This window comes from Erythrolamprus reginae, chromosome 3, assembly GCF_031021105.1.
Source record: "Erythrolamprus reginae isolate rEryReg1 chromosome 3, rEryReg1.hap1, whole genome shotgun sequence".
In the NCBI taxonomy this organism is placed as follows: Eukaryota; Metazoa; Chordata; class Lepidosauria; order Squamata; family Dipsadidae; genus Erythrolamprus; species Erythrolamprus reginae.
Window position 1 is genome coordinate 206,656,748 of NC_091952.1, and position 24,949 is coordinate 206,681,696.

The window sequence follows — 24,949 nt, forward strand, 5'->3', positions numbered from 1 at the left end:
GTTAACAGGAGATGTTCCTGAGGATTGGAGAATGCCCAGTGTTGTGCCTATCCACAAGAAGGGCGGTAGAGAAGAAGCTGGTAACTACAGGCCAGTTAGCTTGACATCAGTTATAGTTAAAATGAGGGAGACTCTACTCAAAAAGAGGATAAATCAGCACCTAAAAAACAATAATTTATTGGACCCAAATCAGCATGGCTTTACTGAAGGCAAATCATGTCAGACTAATCTCATTGATTTCTTTGACTATATCACAAAGGTGTTGGATCAAGATGGTGCCGTGGATATTGCCTATCTGGACTTCAGCAAAGCCTTTGATACGGTTCCACATAAAGAGCTGATAGATAAATTAGTGAAGATTGGACTTAATCCCTGGATAGTTCAGTAGATTTCAAGCTGGCTGAAGCATAGACATCAGAGAGTTATTGTTAATGGCGAGTATTCTGAGCAGAGACAGGTTACAAGTGGTGTGCCAGAAGGGTCTGTTCTGGGTCCTATTCTTTTTAATATGTTTGTGAGTGACAGGGGAAGGTTTGGTAGGGAAGGTTTGCCTATTTGCCAATGACTCTAAAGTGTGCAATAGGGTTGATATTCCTGGAGGGGTCTGTAATATGGTAAATGATTTAGCTTTACTAGATAAATGGTCAAAGCAATGGAAACTGCAGTTTAATGTTTCTAAATGTAAAATAATGCACTTGGGGAAAAGGAATCCTCAATCTGAGTATTGCATTGGCAGTTCTGTGTTACAAAAACTTCAGAAGAGAAGGATTTAGGGGTAGTGATTTCTGACAGTCTCAAAATGGGTGAGGAGTGTGGTCGGGCAGTAGGAAAAGCAAGTAGGATGCTTGGCTGCATAGCTAGAGGTATAACAAGCAGGAAGAGGGAGATTGTGATCCCCTTATATAGAGCGCTGGTGAGACCACATTTGGAATACTGTGTTCAGTTCTGGAGACCTCACCTACAAAAAGATATTGACAAAATTGAACGGGTCCAAAGACGGGCTACAAGAATGGTGGAAGGTCTTAAGCATAAAACATATCAGGAAAGACTTAATGAACTCAATCTGTATAGTCTGGAGGACAGAAGGAAAAGGGGGGACATGATCGAAACATTTAAATTTGTTAAAGGGTTAAATAAGGTTCAGGAGGGAAGTGTTTTTAATAGAAAAGTGAACACAAGAACAAGGGGACACAATCTGAAGTTAGTTGGGGGAAATATCAAAAGCAACGTGAGAAAATATTATTTTACTGAAAGAGTAGTAGATCCTTGGAACAAACTTCCCGCAGACGTGGTTGGTAAATCCACAGTAACTGAATTTAAACATGCCTGGGATAAACATATATCCATTGTAAGATAAAATACAGGAAATAGTATAAGGGCAGACTAGATGGACCATGAAGTCTTTTTCTGCTGTCAGTCTTCTATGTTTCTAGATACTTGTTATATTTCTCTGTAGCTGTAGAGGTTCTGCAGTCTCTGTTCCCAGCTCATTGGTGACATTATTTTTAATGTCCTTAATTCTCTTTAAAATCGGAATAAAAAAAATAAAGCATTTGGTTTTTCTCATCCAACTGAAAGAACAGCCCACTATTGAGTGGAATCTTATTACTAACTCCGGTGGCCATATGTTTTTCTCATCCAACTTGGCAAATTAATACTAGTCTGTTCTTTTATATTAGAAATGCAATATAGCCGGAAAAGTTTCTTGAAAAACTGGAATAATGACTTCATCATCAACAAGGTGACTTTTCTTTTTAAGATTTTTAATGCAGGAAATCAACTGTGGCAACTGCTAGAGTTGCAAGGTCCATTTTTATGGCTAACAGATCCCACCAGCTTACTATAAGCAGCTTTTGGTAGAACTTTGAATTCTAATTTACAAAGGTCAAAACTTCCCTTTCGTTTCTTATCTATTATTATCTATTAATCAAGCAAGATCATAGTTTTTCCTCAGGCTCTTCCGCTCTACAAATTGCAATGCAATTTTTATTATAGTGACCAGAAGATAAGCTTTACTTAGGCATACACCTTAAATTAATTCAAGTTAACTGAGAACACCCAGCACATTATGTGCACACTTTTTTCAGAGTAATTTATTTTTCATTACTTGCTTTTCACAATGAAATGGAGTCCTCTTCCATACACATACACCAATTAGTTTTCTGTGACTGTATATTGTGAATAATGTACACAATAAGCATTTGTTCACCAATTGCTTAAACAGCAAGCTCCAGTTCAGCAACAGACATCGCCTGGTACCACAATTCAGTCACATTCTGAGAAATCTATGATGTCAGTTGCTTTTGTAAGTAAAGCTGACGTGACTGGCATTGGTTCCCAGACATGAAGTGCTTTTGGTTTCCATAGGGAGGATGAGGATTGAGGTATTCCAACCAGAGTTACCAGCATTTTCTAAACCTAGCCACACATATTTCTGAACATCTGAGTGGATGTTAAATAGAATGACTTAATCCAACAAAATAGATGGTAGGTAGGCAAGTAGGTAGGTAGGTCGATGGATAGGTAGGTAGGTAGAAAGGAAGGGAGGGAGGGAGGGAGGAAGGAAGGAAGGAAGGAAGAAAGAAAGAAAGAAAGAAAGAAAGAAAGAAAGAAAGAAAGAAACTAAATTTAAACATGCCTGGGGTAAACATATATCCATCCTAAGAAAAAATACAGAAAATAGTATAAGGGCAGACTAGATGGACCATGAGGTCTTTTTCTGCCGTCAGACTTCTATGTTTCTGTGTTTCTAAAGAAAGAAAGAAAGAAATTTTTCAGCATCTTCCTCTTAGAGAAGCAAGCCTCAAATATAGTACATAATAGTCATTTTAAAAGTCCTTCTTAACCAAATGAATATAATTGTCAACCAAGGACCGTATATCCTTTTCCCTATAAAAAATATTTTGGAGTTCCTATGGAGACCATCATTGCTACAATAATTTCCAAACTCAAAAGCCACCTCAATAAAAATCCACATCCAAGAGAAAAGGGAAAATGCATGACAAAGGCAAAAGCAGTTGAAATCAGATCTGGATAAAATAGTGTTTTTAAATTCTTCTACTCAAGATGTGAAGTAGGGTCAATCTCTTTCCCTCTCCCCCCACCCCTCCCTTCCTCACACACAAATTAACTCAAAGAGTTATGTAGCAAACAATTATCTGACATGAAAACAAAATGAAGAAAAACCAGAGTCAGTAAATGAAAAAACAATAATTGGGGAATAAATTGAATGAAATAGAGAAAGAGGACCCATGGTGGTAATATGACAAAGAAAAGAATCCAAAAAAGATGCATTAGCAAAGAAATATACTGTAATAGGCACAATCTGGAACAGAGCATTTGGCTATAGACTGTTGCTGGTTAATAGTCTGAAGTGTCAGACCCTTGAGATACAGATTAATGGGAACCAATAGGTCACCTTTGTTCACTTCCTGCACCAAGGAGATTAATCTATTCCTTTTCCTCTCAAAGGCCAACCACAAAAAATGTTAAATATGTACAAGCAGCCAATAGGGGGGCTTTCAAAGTATGATTGACCTGAACTCCAATTACTTCCAAAAGCATCAGGTTAGTGCAGACTGACAATCTCCCAGTTTAGTTCTTTGAAAAGAACAGATAAAAGAAGAGGGAGAAAGAAAGAGTGTGAATATATTTTAGTTCTATAATTTTGTATCGATGGATAAGAATGGCAATAAGGCAACTGTAATGACAAAGATAAGCCGATCAACAGGAGAAATAACAGAGGGTTCCTTTTAGTAGCAGTGTTAAAGGGCCTGAAACAAGAGGGCAGAGGAAGCAAAAGGTTTAGAAGTTGGCTTCTCCCCGTCCAAGGGCCATGGCAATCCTAGCCAGCTGGAACACAGCTGTGGAGTCTCTCTCTTCCTTTTTGTCCCTCCCACTCACAGATTCTCCCTTCTTTCTTTTTCAAGCTTGGCTGTTAAAGTGATCTTTGCAGAAGATTACTTTGGCTCACACACTCAATTCCTTGCCAAGTTTTTGCCCTAACCCAAGTATTATTTATTTGACACAGAAATTATCCTTCTTACTTGGAAGCAGCAGATTAGTCCTGAAATATGATTCATATATGGAAGTCCAATAATGTTTGGGGGGGGGGAGGGAGAAAGTCCCATACTTCTGTCTCAGAAGCCAGCCATTTGTTTCAGTGGAAATTTGATCCCTACAACATTCCACTCAGTTAGATTTCTAAGAAGCTGCAGTGATCTGCTCCAGCCTTCCTCAACCTGCTGTCCAGATGTGCTAGATCTACCACTATTCTTGCCATCTAGAAATTGTTAACTGTTGTATCGTGGATAGAGATGGGGGCATCAAATTAGGGAAAGAGAGGCTTATTTAACTAAAAGTAAGAAATATGGTAAGATTTCATACCTATATACTCCATTATCTGTGTTTGTTAAATAGCTGAATTTACAATTAAGATAAAACCATATTTTCATTTATTTGTTTATCATATTTCTACATCACTTATCTCACCTAAGTGACTCTGGGCAGTTTACAATCAAAATAAAAAATGGTATAAAAATGCAACACAGTTAAAAACAAAGTTAAAATTAAGATATTACAAGTGTAATCTCCGTCATTCTTGCCCTTGACCCTAAAAGTGAGGCATGCCCCCACTCTGCCAACTAACTGGCCTTCCAACTAGTTCTGCCAACTGTTATGGAGGTCAAAATGTAATATATGACTGTGGATGGTGGCTTGTGGCATAGGGGTAGTCCCACCATCACCCACAGTCACATATTACATTTTGACCTCCATAAAAGTTGGCAGAACTAGTTGGAAAGCCAGTTAGTTGGCAGAGTGGGGACATGCCTCACTTCTAGGGTCAAGGGCAAGGATGACGGAGATGTAGGCATTCTTCTTGGATTTAAGCCAGTCAAAAATTATTTAACCAATGGACTGTGCCACACACCTCCCTGCCTGACTGGGTGGGACAGGATGGTGTGATTGGGTTTCCTTAGGTATCCTGGTCCCTGTGAAAGACTTTTACAGATAACCAGCACTTGAATTGGAAGCAAACTCGGACCCAAGGCAGCTTATCTAGCACAGGTGCTACAAGTGCAACTGTAGGGGTGCACGGAATTGCTCACACCACTATATCCCGTGTCACAGCTTTTAGATACTCCTTAAGAATAGCCCCACATAGAGTGCATTGAAGTAGTCCTTAAGGAAGATGACCAGGGCAATGTGACTAAAAGAAAGGATTCTCTGTCTAGAAAATGGTGTAACTAATACACAATACGAATCTAAGCAAAGGGCTTTCTAGCCACAGTTACTACCTGCTTCTCCAGCAGAAGTTGTGTGTCCCAAGAGAACCTAAAGATCACATACCAGTTCCATCTGGGGCAGTGCAACCGCACCCAAGACTAAAGAGATTAGGTTCCTAGATAGAGAAACGCCTTGGTCTCTTCAGCCTTGAAAGACGGCGTTTAAGGGGTGACTTGATCAAAGTGTATAAAATCATGCATGGGATAGAAAAGGTGGATAGAAAAAAATTATTTTCTCACTCACACAATACTAGGATGAGGGGGAACTCCCTAAGCTCATAGGTAAGAAAGCGAGGACAAATAAAGGGAAATATTTCTTCACCCAGAGGGTCATTGGTTTATGGAATTCACTTCCAGAAGAGGTCGTGACAGCTGTCAGCCTTGATAGCTTCAAGGCAGGATTAGACAGATTCATGGATCCAAGTGTATCGGTGGTTATTGAAACGGATGTCCATGTGCTGCCTCTATGTTGGTTGAGGCAGGCAGGATTCCCTTGAGTACCATTTGTTGGGGGTCAAGGGAAAAGGAGGGTTTTGCCTTCTCTTTCTGCTCAAGATCCCCACGTACAATTGGTGGGCCACTGTGTGACACAGAATGCTGGACTCGATGGGCTTTGGCCTGATTCAGCATGGCTCTTCTTATGTTCTAGATGAGCCTCCAATCCACAGCCAGAGCATCTTACAAGGAGTCATTTGAACCCTATTCCCTATCCAGACCCATCCAGTCAGAAGGCATAGTGAAAGAGCATCTACAGCATCTCTTACTTAACCTGGGACAGAGAGATACACCTGAGTATCATCAGAATACAGATGATACTTCAACTGGTGGCAATGGATTATTCCACCCAAGGTAATCCATTTATGGAGATATTAAAAAGGAGCAGAAAGAGCACCAAATCCAATGGCACCGCACAAAGCAGGGACTGTGGGCACAACCACTTGCTCCCTATCTACACTGATTGAGACAAGTCTCAGAAGAAGGTGGCGCAGCACAAAACTGTAGTCTCCATACCCAATTCCTAAAACCAGGGGTGGAATGCTCCCGGTTCACTTGTGCCTATCAGTCATGGGATAGCCCATCGCAAAGAGAGCGTGAGGCTCTGTCCACTGCCCGGATGCTGCCATTTCGGTTCTTTTACCCTCTGCATATGCACAAAACATTCTGTGCATGCGCAGAGGATAAAAGAACCCAAATGTTAGCGCCTGGGCCGGTGGGTGGAGCCTCACGCTCTCTTCACAATCAGCTCTCCAACAACCAACAAGAACGAGCGAAAAGAGAGCATTTCAACCCTGCCAAAAATGATACCAAAGTTGATGGTCCCAAAAGCCATCAAAAGGTCAAGAAGAGCCAGTGTGTGCATGCATTACACTGCCAGTAAAACCCTGTTCTTGCCAGAGGTAATCAGGAAGTTACAATGAGAACACCATATGGATGTTATCTTGAACCAATCAGCGTCACCACTCTTCTTCAAGCTATGTCTGACATACATGCAAATTTAGCTAGCAAATTAGAAGTTGCAAAAGAAGACATTTAGAAATATTCATAAAACTAACATGATAGGACGCGCACTGATTGCATGTGGGGTACATATTTCCAATGTATCCCGAGGCATTAGGCTTTCCACACTCACTATATATTACTATGCAAGAAAGCAAGCAAGATATATTCTTTATGAGGTTCCCAAACTGTGCCGTAATGCTCCAGGGTGCCACAGTAAACACACGAAGGCACTGTGGGACGTTTTAAATTTTTGCAACTCCATTTGCGAAGATGGGTTTTGCAACATCCATTTATGACGTACTTCTTTGTGAAGCCAGGTTTTCGCTAGTTGCTTTGATAAACAGCAAGTATTAAGCAAAAATCAATGTGGAACAGGAAACAAGATTCAAAGATTTGAGAAGCTGTGTATTTACACAACAGGCATACAGAACCCAGTAGGAAAATAAAAGGTCATTTCAGAATGAAATAAACATATTATTTTCCTTTAATTTAACTAGATTTTTTTTCAACTGACTGCTTGTTAGAATTTAAATACATTGCTCAAAAAAAATAAAATAAAGGGAACATTTAAATAACACAATATAACTCCAAGTAAATCAAACTTCTGTGAATTCAAACTGTCCACTTAGGAAGCAACATTGATTGACAATCAATTTCACATGCTATTGTGCACATTCAACTTTGTACAGAACAAAGTATTCAATGAGAATATTTCATTCATTCAGATCTAGAATGTATTGTTTGAGTGTTCCCTTTATTTTTTTGAGCAGTATAGTTGTTTGGACCCAATGGTTTAATAAACTCGAGTGTTAGTGGGTTATTTTTTGTCTAGGAATGCCATGAAAAAATTCCTGAGACACTAAGGATATCATGAACAGAAAAGGTTTGGGGACCTCTTCCCTAGAATAAAGGACACCATACTCATGGATAGTCATTTCCTGCTATTCACTTTAAAAACTGCAAGAAATAAGGAAGATTTGATAAAAGTTGCTGCTGAAGCTATTGATACAAACATAAGGCTATCTGTTCTTAGGTTCAATGAAAGATAATGCTCTGAAATTCAGGAGGCATATTTCTCACATAATTTTTCATCTCAGAAATAAGAAATAAGATCCCGTGTAAGACCCGAATACGCCAAGACATTCTCTCTCTCTATCTATCTATCCACACACACACATACGGTGGCATTATTTATTGTAAACAAACAAATAAATAAGAAATGAAGAAAGATGTCTTGTGATAGACCTTACCCTTAATCTGGCAGCAAGCCCAGCTTCAGCTTTTATGTCTCTGGAATCTTGTGCAAAGTTTGATTTCAGATGTTTTACAAACATATGTACTTGCATAATTTAGCATAACTTAGAAATTCTAATTCCATCCAGTTTGTCTTAAATGTTAAGATTTTTGAAACTCACATATATATACACACACACATGGAGGGAGGGAGGGAGTAATGCATGTAACAGTTGGAGCAACCTCGGCACTACTTAATTTCAATCAGTATAACTCTTCTATTCTTCAGTAACAAGGAGAACAAGGATGTAAGTTCAACTAGAGATATCTAGTATAAAATTCCCAACATGAATAGACAATCTAATGAAACACTCCTTAAAGCTGGGTTGCTTCTAAGTAAAAAGCAACTACCATCTGTAATGGATGAAGCTGGTATAGTGACAATCAGTGTTGGTCAAGCCAGACAGAACCATAATATAATATATGGAGAATATTAATCACAGTCTCAATATTGGGATATAAAAAGTCAATGCCTTTTTCAGAAGGAGAAAAATGTTAAAGAATTAAAGCCTTCACCCCAATTCAAATCCTATACTGTAAAAGACGATGCTTTTAATGAACTGAGTGGAGGCTTGCAAAAAATGTATGCCTTTTAACAAGAGTAGAAGTACTGCTAGATTCTTCCTGATTGTTTGTCATAGTAAACTCACACAGTTCTCCTATAAAACATGAGCACTCTTACCATAAGGGGCTTGATTACTATATTTTACAGTAGGCATATTTTGGGCACAATTTTTGTCTCCAATAAAGCAAATTATCTAGATATACAGAACATTTCTCTTTTTATATACACTTGAACACCAGCCTCAGTTTAACAGCTGTCCCTGGCCTGACGTCTGACAAAATCAGTCACCCTCACACAAGTCTGCTTTGGAACATTAAGCAGATAAATAGTTGTTTGTTCAAAACGCTGTGTATTGATGGTAAACAACCCCTGAACTTTTTCACAACAAAGCAATTCCCACACTACAATTTTTCTCCTTAACACAGTGTTTCCCAACCTTGGCAACTTGAAGATATTTGGACTTCAACTCCCAGAATTCCCCAGCCAGCAAATGCTGGCTGGGGAATTCTGGGAGTTGAAGTCCAGATATCTGCAAGCTGTCAAGGTTGGGAAACACTGCCTTAACAAATGTGGACAATGATACAATACAAAAAAACAAATGAGGCTTCACACGCAATATTTTAGATTTCATTTTAAAGTGTGGTTCTCATTAGAGAGGTGGAATGACTAAAGATGCTTTGCATTCACTGGGGGCACCCTTGTACTTATTAGCAGCTCTTGCCCTTTTCTGGGATTGCACGGTCGCTTCCGCCAACCTAGCAGTTCAAAAGCAAGTAAAAATGCAAGTAGAAAAACAGGGACAACCTTTGGTGGGAAGGTAACAGAGTTCTGTGCGCCTTCGGCATTTAATCATGCCGGCCACATGACCATGGACTGCACTGGCTCTTCGGCTTTGAAACAGAGATGAGCACTGCCCCCTAGAGTTGGGAGTGACCAGCACATATGTGTGAAGGGAACCTTTGCCTTCACCTTAGATTAAAAGCAGATTTTCAACTTCTGGTCAGAAGCTTACTGAAAACCAGTGCAATACACGAAACTAATCATAATGTGAAAGCAATAGGCAGGCACTGCATTTTACATCAATGGAACCTAAGGTAGTCCTAGACTGCATAGACAGTCCATAGTAAGTGAATTGAAGTAGTCAGTCCTTTAAGTAATAAAGAGTAAGAGGTACTCCCATCAGGACCTCCAGGCCCAGGAAAAGCTCATGGAATCTGGGAGAAGAACTTTGGTACTTCTATTGGTACTGTATTGCATGCATAATTCCTGGCAGCCAATACGACAACTTCACTGCACCTTACTCTGAAAAGGAGAGTGGGATTTTCTTAAACAAGTGTACTGGAAACAATTTCCTTACACAATAATGGATTCTAAATCCTCCATTGCCAATAGACAATGATATTCCAAAACCAGCCCTGCACTGATGCCTAAGAATTCAGGTTGGCATTCTGCCATACAGCAAGATCCCACACGATCCCACTCTAGCCCTATAACCCAATTTCATATACAGGCATTCATAGATATATGCTCTATAGAGAAGGGACTCTGGTCAGTATAAGATAAATTGTGGTTCATTGCCTTTTGATTTTTCCTATCTTGGAACCACTTTTGTTTTGGGATAGAAAAGCTAGAAGAGTAAATCACTGATAGGCCACATCCATACAACAGATTTCAGTATGTTGTAAGAAGTGCGTCAATCAGTTGAATGTAGTTTGGTGGTCTGCAATTTTCTAGAAAATTCTCAAACACATTATTGAATGCTTTCCAGACCATTTTTTTTCCAGCCCCTTAAACCACTTGTCATTGATGATGTATCTGATCTGTGTGGACCAACAAAAATGCCATTGTGGCATCAATTATTCTTGGAAACGTACAGTATGTTTCAAATAACAAGAACCTTCCTTGTTGGTCATCTTCACAACATTTTTTTTATCAGTCCAAGCTTTATGTGAAATAGAGGCAAACAAATCTTTCTTGGGTCAACAAGTGTTTTAGGTGCTATGACTTTCTGTCCTGGAACCAATTTTTTTTCCATATAATGCAACTTTCTTGTCTCATTCACACATAGCTGCCCAGAGTCTTTCGGGAGTTGGTGGCATAGAAGTACAATAAATTAAATTAAATTAAATTTAACAACAGTGCGTGGAATATCTAAGCTGCATTCCAAACAGTAGAGCCACACTACTTTTAGATCTCTACAGATACTGGAGATCTTGATGTACTGGACATGCTTCAACAGCAGCTCCATGTTTTAATATGTTTCTTTTATATGTGCAGCCTATTGCCGAAAGGTACTGAAAGTGTATCTTGCTATATGTAAAAACAGATTTCTATAAAATGGTACATGATAGGCTACATTTCAGTTTGTGTTCATGTTTAATAGCCCAAAATCTGTAAGATATACCCAACTCTGTTCAGGAAGCAAAATCTTTGCTGTACATTAGATTAGATTAGATTTATTGGATTTATATGCCGCCCCTCTCCGCAGACTCGGGGCGGCTCACAACAATGGCAAAAGCAGTACATAGTGACAAATCTAATATTTACCATCGCAGTAGCTTTGCATAAGATACATACTATTTTCCCTCAGCAATGACATTTTATTAGATAAACCACACTCTTAACAGAAGCGTATCAAATATTTCTGTTGTAGAAATAAATTACAGTATTTCCATATATCTTATTTTGCTGAAATTGTTGTCATGGTTTCTTTCAGGAATAATCTTTTTGTAGGTGATAAACCGAGCAGTTAACTATTCAGTTTTCTGAAGTCCACAATTGAAGCTACACTTACCGGCATAATGCACTGGAATTTCTATCTTCGGCCCTATGACGTAATGGCCCTCTTCTAGACTATGAGCTGTAATAGTTGTCCACTGTCGGCATGAATGAATCAATAGATAATCAGTCTCTCGAAGACCATCTATAGGTTCTCCTACAAAAAGAGATTAAAGTTTAAGTCATGTTCGATTAATGATTAAAATAATACGATAGCAATAGCAATAGTACTTAGACTTATATATACTGATTCATAGTTCTTTACAGCCCTCTCTAAGCAGTTTATAGAGTCAGTATATTGCCCCCAACAATTTGGGTCCTCATTTTGCTGACCTCAGAAGGATAGAAGACTGAGTCAACCTTCTTGTTGATTAATGATTAAAGTAAACTAATTTTCAACTGCAGTATATTCTTCTAGGTTGTACAGCGTAGAAAGTAAAATTTGAGCCCAGTTTTAATCCTAATCTAATTTAATCTAATATAATCGCTGCAATAGATTTATTACAAGGCCATCTCCTGTCAACATTGCCCTGCAACCTACCATATTAGGCAAAGCTGAATATACTTTGAGCTGTTATAAGGATTATAGAATTTACAGGAAATAATTTATACACAAATTCATTGCTATGCGTTATTACAACTATGCTGTTACTTTGCACATCAGATATTTCTCATCACCATTTCAATTTGGAGGTGGACAGTATTTTTTCATCTGAGGACTGTTTTGAGGCCAAGGATTAGGAGTGTTATAGCAATAGTAATAGCGTTTAGATTACATTAGATTAGATTTATTGGATTTATATGCCACCCCTCTCCGAAAACTCGGGGCGGCTCACAACAAGATAAAAACAATACATAATAACAAATCCAATACCCACCAATCCAATTACAATTTTAAGCTAAAAATTCATAAAAACAACCGCAGAATATTAAAACACGCATACAATCAATCTAACACCAAAACAACATGGGCAAGGGGGAGATGTTTCAGTTCCCCCACGCCTGACAGCAGAGGTGGGTTTTAAGGAAGTTGCGAAAGGCAAGGAGGGTGTGGGCAATCCTAATCTCAGGGAGGAGCTGGTTCCAGAGGGTCGGAGCCGCCACAGAGAAGGCTCTTCCCCTGGGTCCCGCCAGACGACATTGTTTAGTCGACGGGACCCGGAGAAGGCCAACTCTGTGGGACCGAACCGGTCGCTGGGATTCGTGCGGCAGAAGGCGGTCCCGGAGATATTCTGGTCCGGTGCCATGAAGGTCTTTATAGGTCATAACCAACACTTTGATTTGTGACGGGAAACTGATCGGCAACCAATGCAGACTGCGGAGTGTTGGAGTGATATGGGCATACTTAGAGACACCCATAATTGCTCTCGCAGCTGCATTCTGCACGATCTGAAATTTCCGAACACTTTTCAAAGGTAGCCCCATGTAGAGAGCGTTACAGTAGTCGAGCCTCGAGGTGATGAGGGCATGAGTGACATAAATACCACTTCACAGTGCTTTACAGCCCTCGTTAAACAGTTTATAGTGTCAGCATATACTGCCCCCAACAATCTGGGTCCTCATTTTACCCACCTTGGAAGGATGGAAGGCCGAATCAAACTTGAGCCTGGTGAGATTCGATCTGTGGCAGCTGGTGATCAGCAGAAGTAGCCTGCAGTACTGCACTCTAACCACTGTGCCACTGTGGCTCTTTATCCAAACGGCTTGGGTAATATTTGCAGAACTGCAAATCCTTTCAGAATTTTTTTGTGGTGGGGGAGGGGAGTTAAGGATTAAACTTGTGGAGAATTAAAGCACCTAATGCACTGCTTAAATTATTTAAAAATGTGAAAAATTGTCCACTGTGGTGATGGGGGAGTTCTGGATTTTTTAGGGCGTGCATAAGTGCACCTTTGTGCCTACCATCCCTATAATAATAATAATAATTATTATTATTATTATTATTATTATTATTATTATTATTATTATTATTATTTGGAGAGGGGTGGCACACAAGTCTAATAAATAATAATAATAATAATAATAATTATTATTATTATTATTATTATTATTATTTATTAGACTTGTGTGCCACCCCTCTCCAAAAACTCGGAGCGGCTCACAACAAATAATGCATGAGATACAAATCCAATATTAAAAAACCATTTTAAAAGAGGAGTATTTTTGTACTCCTAAACATAAGGTAGTTTCAGGAGTGGGCTGCTGCCTGGATGGGGGGGTAACACAGTGGGTTAGCAAAAATGGAACTCCACCCCAGAGCACCAAATTTGCACTGAAAGATGTTAAAAGAAAATGCAGGGGATTCTGTATAAGCCACACCCAGAGTGTGGTAGTAAAAAATTTGGTAGCACTTCACTGGATAGTTTCATTTGGAAAATAACATTATTTTCAACCAATTTGGTCTTGTTCAAACTAATTAGTTAATTTAATGTGACTTAAATTAGATTTTACTGCTTTGTGCTTATGAAACTAATAATGAGTCATTCCCATATTGTCAGAAGCAAACACGGTTCCCAACCTCCCGAATATATTCATCTATTTTAGAATAGATATATATTAACATTATCCAATTTGATCCATAAAAATTCTTCAACACTAAAATGGTTTCAATCATTTTACTTAATTTTAAATAAAATTATACTTTCCTAATCTTTTCCAACTTGAAAATTATCCATCACAAATTCCTGTTTTGTGATTCAAGCAGATATTTTTGGGGTTGTGCAACACCAACAAACACTGTGTTACTGCTGTACTCCAATATAATTCAGCTATTTCCCCATCGGTTTTGTAATCCATCTTATGTGGGAACCAGGTCATTGAAGACTATGTTCATGGCAAAACTATTTTACCTCCTTCCTATTCATTGTTGTTGGGTGGCAAAATTATAATATGTGGTTTCAATTGATTACCTGCTTACATACATTCCTCCTGCTAAAGAGAAATTCACAAATTAATCTACGTCTATACTTTGTTATAGAGTATTTCTATCATTCTATTATTTTCCTTTTTTGAAACAAAAATCATATTATTAACGTATCAGGAAAGACTTAATGAACTCAATCTGTATAGTCTGGAAGACAGAAGGAAAAGGGGGGACATGATCGAAACATTTAAATATGTTAAAGGGTTAAATAGGGTTCAGGAGGGAAGTGTTTTTAACAGGAAAGTGAACACAAGAACAAGGGGACACAATCTGAAGTTAGTTGGGGGAAAGATCAAAGGCAACATGAGAAAATATTATTTTACTGAAAGAGTAGTAGATCCTTGGAACAAACTTCCAGCAGACGTGGTTGGGAAATCCACAGTAACTGAATTTAAACATGCCTGGGATAAACATATATCCATCCTAAGATAAAATACAGGAAATAGTAAAAGGGCAGACTAGATGGACCAAGAGGTCTTTTTCTGCCGTCAGTCTTCTATGTTTCTATGTTTCTATGTTTCTATTATTCTGAACCAGAAGATTCATCGAGCTGATGCTTTATAAAGGAGTTTCTACTCAACTAGAATATGATCTATTGAGATAAAAGGAATTCTATCTGGTACGGAGAGAGGATAGAAATAAGAAGCAGAAGTCTTCTTGAAAGAAAAGAGCCAAATCTCTGGTATTGATTGAGATGCATCCATACACATGACCCTTGCTGAGACTTAAGACACCAGGCTATAAAACTCTGTAAAATATTACTTAAAACTAACTCTTCAATATTTTAATCTCAGAAACGTGCTGCTTTGACCATGATCATATCATGATCAATCTTCATCTTAACTTCCTAGAAAATCTAGGTCTTTTTTTCTAGAGATTATTTGTTCCAGAGCCCTCCAAACCAAACTGGGTTTGACTGTCACACAAGCAGAACAGTTTCTATGTTGTGAAGGGAGGGGGGTGTTCATTATGATTCCCAGTGGTGGGATTCAGCTGGTTCTGGAGAACTGGTAGTTAAATTGCTGGGTAGCCCCACCTGTTCCTGTCCTGCCCTCCATTTTGACTCCCAGGTAAGTGCATGGAAGCCTCCTAGACTCAAAACAGGCCACGGGAGTGGTGCGGGGGGGAGTGCCCCCCACCTCTTTTCATTCCAAGGAGGCTTCAAGGAACCTTCCTAGACCTGTTTTCACTTCCCAGGAGGTTTTTAGGCCCAAAACAGGGTGCAGGTGTGTGTGGCACACACACACCGCCGGCAAACTCCCAGGGAGATGCAGGAGACCAATTGCTGCCTGTCACACCCCGGCCATGCCCACCATGACCACACCAGCCCAGTCAGATGACCACCAAGCCACGTCCACAAGCCACACCCACAGGACCAGTAGCAATTTTTTTTAATACTATCACTGACATTAATCCAGAAATTGCAAACAAAGTATCTGGTTTAGTGGATACATGCAAGATTCTGCATGTTTGCAATTAGCATTCACATGTATAGCTGAGTTTCCTATCAACAGCAGTTTCCCATATCATCAATTCAACAAACATAATAACGTTTCCAAATTAGTAAATGGGGAAAGGGAGCATTTTGAAGTTTGTTTCCTCAATATTTTATGAATTATAAGACAAATCCTGACACATACTTAACAGCAGAAAGAAAATATGTCTACAAGTATTTGAAATTTGGTGTAGATCAGGGGTGTCAAACTCAATTTCATTGAGGGCTACATCAGGATTCTGTTTGACCTCGGGGAATTGGGGCTTGGATGTGGCCAGGGTGGGCATGGCCAGCTCAAGGTCACTCATCGAGTGGGCTCCATTTTCGGCTGTGATAGCCTCCTGCAGCCCTCTGCCAGTGAAAATAGAGCTCTGGTGGGCAGCCTCCCTGGGCTCCATTTTCTCTGGCATAGGGCTGCAGAAGGCTCTCATAGCCAAAAATGGAGCCTGGGAGACCCATATGGCCCTCCCAGGCTCTGTTTTCACTGGCAGAGGCACCGCAGGTTGGTTTTTTGCTGTTTACAAGGACCAGATCTAAGCAACCCACAGTCCGAATCAAACCCACGGGCCTTGTGTTTGACACCCCTGGTGTAGATAGATGTGACCAAAATATAACAGTTTGAAAATATTCCATTTTTATTGATGAGACAAACAGATGAAAGGCAAATGTTGCTCTTTGGATTATTTGTGTAAAAATTCAAAGGTAAGCTCAATTAAACTCTTAAAAATAAAATAAATATTTTGAAAACCATGAAATTATTATTTGAGGGCCTGTTTGGTATGGGATTCTGTATAATTACAGATTTGGAAAACATCTGATTTTTCATATATGCCTGACTAAGTACAAATTCTGTAAGAAGGCTATTATCTTTAAAAAATGTTGTTGTTTTTTCAAATGCTGGCAGCTGCATCTTGTACCATAGCTTTTTCTAGCAAGAAATGGTAACAAATAGCTTGTTGTTCTTCATTGATCAAGAGGGCACCTATTGTATCCTCCTTCTAAACAAAAAGCATGTTTTCTTAGGAGGAGTTTAAAGAGGCCATCGTGGAAGGAAGACAACTGACTTAGCTTATAGCCTCGACTAATGCCAATTAAATGCAGCCAAATCTTCCTTCCTTCCTTCCTTCCCCTTCCTGTGCCTATCCTAGTGAAATACTCCTACTTGATTTATTCATCCTTATAACATAATTTCTGTCAGCTTTTCTTCAGTTTCTTGTCACCACACATGTTTCTTTGTCTGATTCTATGCTTGTGATTCCACCCACCACCTTTAGAGCATTTCTTTTCAGACAAGAAATCATGGCGTTTATCCCAAATAAATGTTAAACAAATCATTAAAGATCAATCACACAAATAATTGTGAGTCTGTTATATCAATGAGCAACCAGCTCAAAAACAGAAATAGAACACAAGTCTATCATCAAGCACTGTAGGTCTGGGATAACTATCATCCTATCTTCTTTGCTACTACCTAAAGGTGATAAATCTGTAATTCTTGTGATGTAGTAATAAATTCCATATTTTTGGTGTGTACAGATGGTCCTCATTTAACAACCATTTGTTTAGCAAACGTTCAAAGTTACAAAGGTGCTGAACCAGTGATGCTTACAACTGGTCCTTGAAGTTCTAGCTGTGTCACCACCTTCATAATTCTTTGATTGTGATCTGAGCTCTTGGCAACCAGCTCATATTTTTGATGGTTGATGCATCCGGGGAGGGGTGTGTGTGTGTCACATGATTTCCACTTGAAACTTTCCCCGGCAGCTTCCCACAAACAAAGTCAATGGGGAACCAGCAGAGAAGGTTGCAATTTGCTTTGTTAAGTCACTTAACCCCTCACCCCGCTAGGCAACAGCTACTCTTGACCATGTTGCACTACTACTGTGCCTTGCAGGCCACCCATGTTCATGCCCTACCTGCCAGCTTGTGAGAAATGTGGGAGTGACCTGATGGCTTGGAATTCTCACTTAAGAACATCAATAAGGAGTACAGTAGTCCCTCACCTATCGCTGGTGTTACGTTTCAGACCTGGCCGCGATAGGTGAAATCCGCGATGGGGAATTTATCGACTAATAGTACTTATTTAAGTATTTATATTGTAATTGTTTGGTAAGTTTTCATTGTTTTAAGTGTTTATAAACCCTTCCCACACAGTATTTATTTTAGATACGGTATTTAAATACAGTATTTACAATTTTAGTGGGTTGTTTTTTTTTGAAAAACCTGCCGATCAAGTTCGGCGGGCTGTTTAAATCTGCCGATCGACTTCCTCAGAAACCTGCGATGAAGTGAAGCCGTAGTAGGTGAAGCGCGGTATAGCGAGGGACTACTGTACTTGATTGTTGTCCCTAAGCAATGAAGTCACACGAGGTTGCACTATATGACCACATTACTTATCAACAGAAATTCCAGTCTCAATTACCATAGTTAAATGATGACTACTATAATTGTATCTTTTACTATGTAAATATTACTACCAGTAGTAAATATTTACTATGTTAAAAATACCTTTGCATTATTAAACTGTAATAATCTTGTAATATATTTTAACAGTTTTACCAACATAATATTTTAGCATGATGTGCAATTACAGTAGGGAAAAAAAGATGGAAAGACTGTGGCAACATTAGTTTCTAATGCAAATTAGTCTGATCCCAGGTGCTGTTACCTATTTTATAAGCTATTTTAAATGCACCCACTTAGCCAAGCATATCTTTGCTAAAGTGGGTGTATTTAAAAATCTACCTACTACTCATCAATACTATAGCATTACAATTGCCATGATTACAGCCAGCAGGCTATTTGGAAGGAGATGATAAGCCTTCTGTTACTGTACTGCTCAAAAAAAATAAAAAGAACACTTAAACAACACAATATAACAATATATAACAATATAACTCCAAGTAAATCAAACTTCTGTGAAATCAAACTGTCCACTTAGGAAGCAACACTGATTGACAATCAATTTCAGTTTGTTGTCAGCACATTCAACTTTGTACGGAACAAAGTATTCAATGACAATATTTCATTCATTCAGATCTAGGATATGTTATTTGAGTGTTCCCTTTATTTTTTTGAGCAGTATATAATACTCCAACCAGCCACTCTCCAGACATGCTGTATTACAAATCATCTTCTCTCCCAAATTGCTTTAAGACAGGATAGGAAAATTGACGGGATTTCTAAATATGTATAAGTCTCTTCTTTTGGACACAGCAAATTAGGATCAATATCTGTTGTACTCCTACATATCTGAAATGCTAAGTTAAAAACTTATAGGTTGTGAGAATCATAGGAGCAGCATAAACCTGCAATTTTTGTCACATTTTGACAAATACTTTATGCTTTAGGGGATTATAGAGCAAACAGGCAAAAGTTTAACAAAGCCTCTGATTTGCAGAAGAACCTTGAGTTTAAATTGAAAGAATCATTTCCAATTTTCATTTGATCAATTAGGGTAGTTGTATTTCTGAATTTCTGGCTGAGATACCCTTCCTCAGGCAAAAGTTCAGCTGACAGACAAATGCATAATGTCTGCAAAGCATTATTGAATTTATATAATTTCAATAAATAATTTCTACTTTTAAAGGCAAGTTGTCATTTAGGTAAAATGCAAATTTCAAAAGCATACAGAATTAAATGTCTATAGCTAGAATAATTTAAATAGGCAAAAATGCCACTTAATTTGTCAATTCTACAAATTGTCAATCATATTTTTAACTCTGGTGTTGCTACCACTGTACAGAAAGGTAAAGATATCTCAAAGTACTGGTAACCAGATAAATATAATACAATGGTACCTCGTGATACGAACCCCTTGCCATACGAACAATCCGAGATATGAACCTGGGGTTCGGAAATTTTTTGCCTCTTCTTCCGAACTTTTTCCGTCTTACGAACCCGCCGCCCGAACGCCAAACCCGGAAGTTCGGCAAAAGTTTGGGTGGCAACCGAGAAGCCCCGGCGCCTGGCTGTCACCTTTTGAAACAGCCGGGGGGCTTCTCAGCATCCTCCCGAACCCGAACGCCAAACCCGAACTTTTGCCGAACTTCCGGGTTCGGTATTCGGGAGGACGCCGAGAAGCCCCGCCGCCTGGCTGTTGCCTTTTGAAACAGCGGGGGGGCTTCTCGGCGTTCTCCCGAACGCCAAACCCAGAAGTTCAGCAAAAGTACGGGGTCGGCATTCGGGTTCAGGAGGATGCTGAGAAGCCCCGCCGCCCGGCTGTTAGCTTTTTAAAAGAGCCGCGGAGCTGTTGGGCTGGTGGGGAGGCTGGAAAGGAGGTGGGGAATCCCAATAGGGAATTCCATGGGCGGAGCTTTGACGTCACAAAGACGTCCAGGAAGGACGTCTTTGTGATGTCAAAACTCCGCCCATGGAATTCCGGGTTCGGCGTTCAGGAGAACGCCGAGAAGCCCCCCGGCTGTTTCAAAAGGCAACACCCAGGCGGCGGGGCTTCTTGGCGGCCTCCCGAACGCCGAACCTGGAAGTTTGGCAAAAGTTCGGGTTTGGCATTTGGGTTCAGGAGGACGCCGAGAAGCCGCCCGGCTGTTTCAAAAGGTGACAGCCGGGCGGCAGGGCTTCTCGGCGGCCACCCGAACCCAAACTTTTGCCAAACTTCCAGGTTCGGCATTGGGGGAACGCTGAGAAGTGCCCAGCTGTTTCAAAAGGTGACAGGTGGCGGCGTTTTTTTGCGTTTTTTTCCCTTGCACGCATTAATTCATTTTACATTGTTTCCTATGGGAAACAATGTTTCGTCTTATGAACTTTTCACCTTACGAATCTCCTCTGGGAACCAATTAAGTTCGTAAGACGAGGTATTACTGTACTGGCTACAGCATGGAAGCCGTTTCTTACAGTCTTTTCCTTTTCCAAAATGTTTTTCAACTTTCCAGTCTAGCCCAACTCACTGTTATTCTCTAGTTGTCTCCCTAGAAAGCAATTATCACCAACCTTAATTAGCTTTAAATTTAGACAAAGTTGACCAGATGTTGTTACCTGCTTATAACCTTAAATTTACAAATAAATTAGAGTACGCAGCTCTTTAATGAACTTTAATTTTAATTAAATAAAACTATTTGAATTTTAGTATATTTAGCATATTAATCAAATCACAAATAGCTTGTTTGATGAGTAGCTACAGTTAAAGAAATTATTTTTTCAACAGGGCAATTTCAGTTTGTAATTTATTGCTATGCATATGTCAGATATCTTTTGTATTTTGTACAAAATAAGTATAATATATTTAATTACATATGATTTTCCCCCCTCGAACATGTGGCCCAGGTATCAATAACAATTTTTATATTCTATAAGACGTAGCTTCTAATTAAACTTCAGTTTCAAGTAGCATTTTGCTAACACTGAACCTTAAGGATTACAAAAGTTGGTATTTGCTCGCTGCTACAAGTTCACTACTTGTATGTATGTTTCTATTTTTAAAATTAAACAACATAATTCAGTCCCAAAGCAATGTGTGTATTTGTATTTTTGTGTGTGCATGCGTGTATGTATACATACACCCACACACATTTTACTATCTAAAAATTACTACCAGTAGTAAACATTTACTCTGTGTGTGTGTGTGTGTGTATCTGAAAACTATTCCCATTAATATCCGTATGTCAATATATAGGTGGATTATTACATACAATGAAAAATGGACAAGAACTAGAGGCTTTCTGATAAATTAATATTAGGGACATAAAACAGGCACTCATATATTAGAGCAGACCTGGGCAAGGTGCGGCCCGCAGGCCGCATCCGGCCCGCCCACTGTCTGTGACCAACCCGCCTGCTATCTGGGACCGGTCTGCGGAGGTCGGGATCCGCTCCAGTGCAAGGATGAAAGAGTTCACCGCATCTGCCGGGACTCCTCCGGTTCCTGTTTTCCTGATGAATCATGAGGAAAGCAGGAACCGGAGGAGTCCCGGCAGATGAGGTGAGCTCTTTCATCATTGTACTGGAGCGGAGCCCGACCTCCTACCGAGAGTGGCCGAGCACAGAAACCACGCAAACACTTCAGTGCAGTGACTGTGGTGCACCATGTTGCCATAAAGCAAACAATTAGGGGTCTGTAGAGTGAGTTTGAGTGTTTAGATCAGGCCAGGGTCTGGGCCTTTACAGTATTGGGTAGAACTGAGTTAATTATATTAGTCCGGCCCTCTAAAGCCATCCCAATTTCTCATGTGGCCCCATGGCAAAATTAATTGCACACAGCTGTATTAGAGTGACCTTAAGCAATAGAATTTTCCAACAAATATTTTTCTGTGCTTACAAAATGCACACATTATTTATTTAGGAAAAGTTACTTTGCACTACTGTATATTGTATTATAACGCAGATAGGCACTAGGTGTGTGCTTGTATTGCTGCTCCTCATCCATCTGCTTGGCCTATTTCTGGGAAGTATGCTGTCATGCTAGAGAAGAAGACTCCTCTTAATTCCTACCTGATTGTGGGGAAGGAGCTTTCTGTGTGTCTGCCACCACAGAGGTTTGATTGCACACCTCACTGCCTATGAATGTATGTAGACATAGACTTGAAAAATTGCTTATTCCTACAGTAGATGCACCTTTTTGCCTTAGGCTCTATCTAATTTTATTTGGAATGAATATATGTATTCCAAATAAATATATGCTAGAGAAAGTTAGCAGGCTGTACCTGCCCCAGGTACCATATTTACTTCTAAGAATGCTTCTTATTTTGTTTTCTAAGATTTATTGACATGCAATCTTAGAAAATAAAATAAAAATAAAAAGAGTGATTTCCTTTAATTCATTGCTTTTCCTAGAAGGTAAGCTGAAATGATAAAAGGCATCTCAGGGAGGCAAGTTCCAAGTGGACTTATAACTTCACAGTATATACATTAGCAATGTATAGCCTCCCTGAGTCTATGGAGAAGGGCAGCATAGACATCCAATGAATGAATGAATGAATGAGAAGATGTAAGGACATGGGGGAAGGGATTAATATTCCAACTGTCTTTTAACATTTATGATAGATAGATAGATAGATAGATAGATAGATAGATAGATAGATAGATAGATAGATAGATAGATTGATTGATGATGGATAGATAGAGATAGAGATATAGAGAGAGCAGGGATTTAAAAAAACCAATTGGCTAGAGATGTCATTATCATAAATGGCAAGGGAAAGATACTGCTTTTACAGCTCTGTAAACAGAGTACAAGGCCACTGCCTCTTTGCCCTTGTTTAGGAGCAAATGATAAGAAACCCATTTCCCCATAAACTGAGATGACATTTTCTGTGCCTATCTGGGAGAAAAATAAGCAGATATGAAATAAATCAGCCCGCCCTCACTCAATTCATTTGTATGCCTAAAGTATTTAGTCTTTAGGCATACAAAGGAGTCTTTGGAGAGGGGCGGCATACAAATCTAATAAATTATTATTGTTGTTGTTGTTGTTGTTGTTATTATTATTATTATTATTATTATTATTTAGCATCTGATCTTTCAGGCAAGTTTGAGAAAGCAAAAAGCAAACCTGCTTGCTCAAACGCAGCAGCTTTAATTAGATTTATGTTTGCATGCATACGGTATATATGGTCACATTTATGGTATTCCATACTATTTATCTTTATCTTTTCAGTACTCAACTGAAAAATCAGCGAAACTAGTTGAGACAGGTGTTTTTAATTTTTAATTTTAATAAAAAAATTATTTTACTTTATTTTTCATTTAAGTTAAACAAAACAAAACCATAACTTGGATAGCCACAAACATGTGCTTCTTAAAGACTATTTTGATTATCGTTAAAAAAAAAGAATGTCCTATCTGGCATCATGGAAACATTTTATATTTAATGCAGACATGAACAAACTGCGGAATCTCTTCTATTGAATAGATTGTGTATAATGTCCTATAGATACAATGAACCTTTGTTACCAGGCCCAATGGAGTGAACATTACATGCTTGAGAATGTAAAAGAATGTCCATATAGTCTTTCAAATCACGAGACCAAAAACACAATACAGAGCACAAAATTGTAGCATTGTAGTTTGCCTGAATCTGACCAAAATTTATCACATTACTAAAGCCATTATTTAACATTTTTGAAAAATGTGTTCATTCATGCTACAAAAATCAGAATTCACTTAGAATTCTATATTTCTTAGGAGTATCCTATTACAAATTATAGCAATATGTCCATAAATCTCAAGCCTGCTCTATATATAATATTTAAGTCCTCCTAAGTGGATTCATACATAGTTTTAACTATAACATGGTTGGTTTAATTTATCAATAACTGGGAATAAAAATTTTACACCTAATTTAATAATACATACTTACTTAGCACTACAGTATTTTTAAAGCCAATCTCATCTATTTAATACGTTTAAGATAGAGAAGGATCTTGACAGACTTGAACATTGGGCCCTATTTGATAAAATGAAATTAAATGATGAAAAAGTAAGATTCAACATTTAGGCAAGAAAAACCAAATGCACAGATACAGTATAGGTGGCACCAGGCTCAATAGTACAGGGTGTCCAGGGGGAAAGCATTTTGAAATTCCCTGATATTTCCCTGACATCCCCCTGTAACTTGAAATCTAGTTAAGGCGCGGTCGTAGATGACCTCATATCAAACGGCTAAACCGTAGAGAAATATCGATAGGTGAGGAAGCAAGTTGTTGCCACAGTTATGCTCATTTTTGCTTGACTCTGCCAGACAATGCAATCTGGTTTTTTTTTTACATGATTTTCCCCTGACTTTTAAACATTTTAATACAGTTTGTTTTTTTCCTAATTTATTCCGTTTTTTTGACGAATTCCCTGATAATTCGCTGATATTTCCCGAACCACCTATTTCCCTGATAATTCCCTGATTTCCTGGTTTTCCAGGTTTGCTGGACACCCTGATAGTAGTAATTATGCAAGGGATATTGGAGCCCTAGTGGACAAATATTTAAATATGAGCCAGCAGTGTGCTGCAGCTGCCAAAAAAAAGCCAAAATAGTCCTAGGCTACATTAATAGAGGGATAGAATTAAGATCACATGAAGGGATGATACTACTTTATATAATGCCTTGGTAAGACCACACTTGAAATACTGCATCCAGTTCTGGTTGCCATAATATTAAAAA

The 24,949-nt window shown here is 38.9% G+C and overlaps 1 protein-coding gene across 2 annotated transcripts in view; it reads right to left on the minus strand.

Annotated features, from left to right (window-relative positions):
* The window catches only part of GAREM1 (GRB2 associated regulator of MAPK1 subtype 1), a 93,556-nt gene that overhangs the window by 45,391 nt on the left and 23,216 nt on the right, over positions 1–24,949 (minus strand). For both annotated transcript variants that reach the window (XM_070747701.1, XM_070747700.1), the window contains exon 2: positions 11,438–11,578. In XM_070747701.1, coding sequence (XP_070603802.1) covers positions 11,438–11,578 — 141 coding nt within the window. The remainder of the gene's footprint in view (positions 1–11,437; positions 11,579–24,949) is intronic.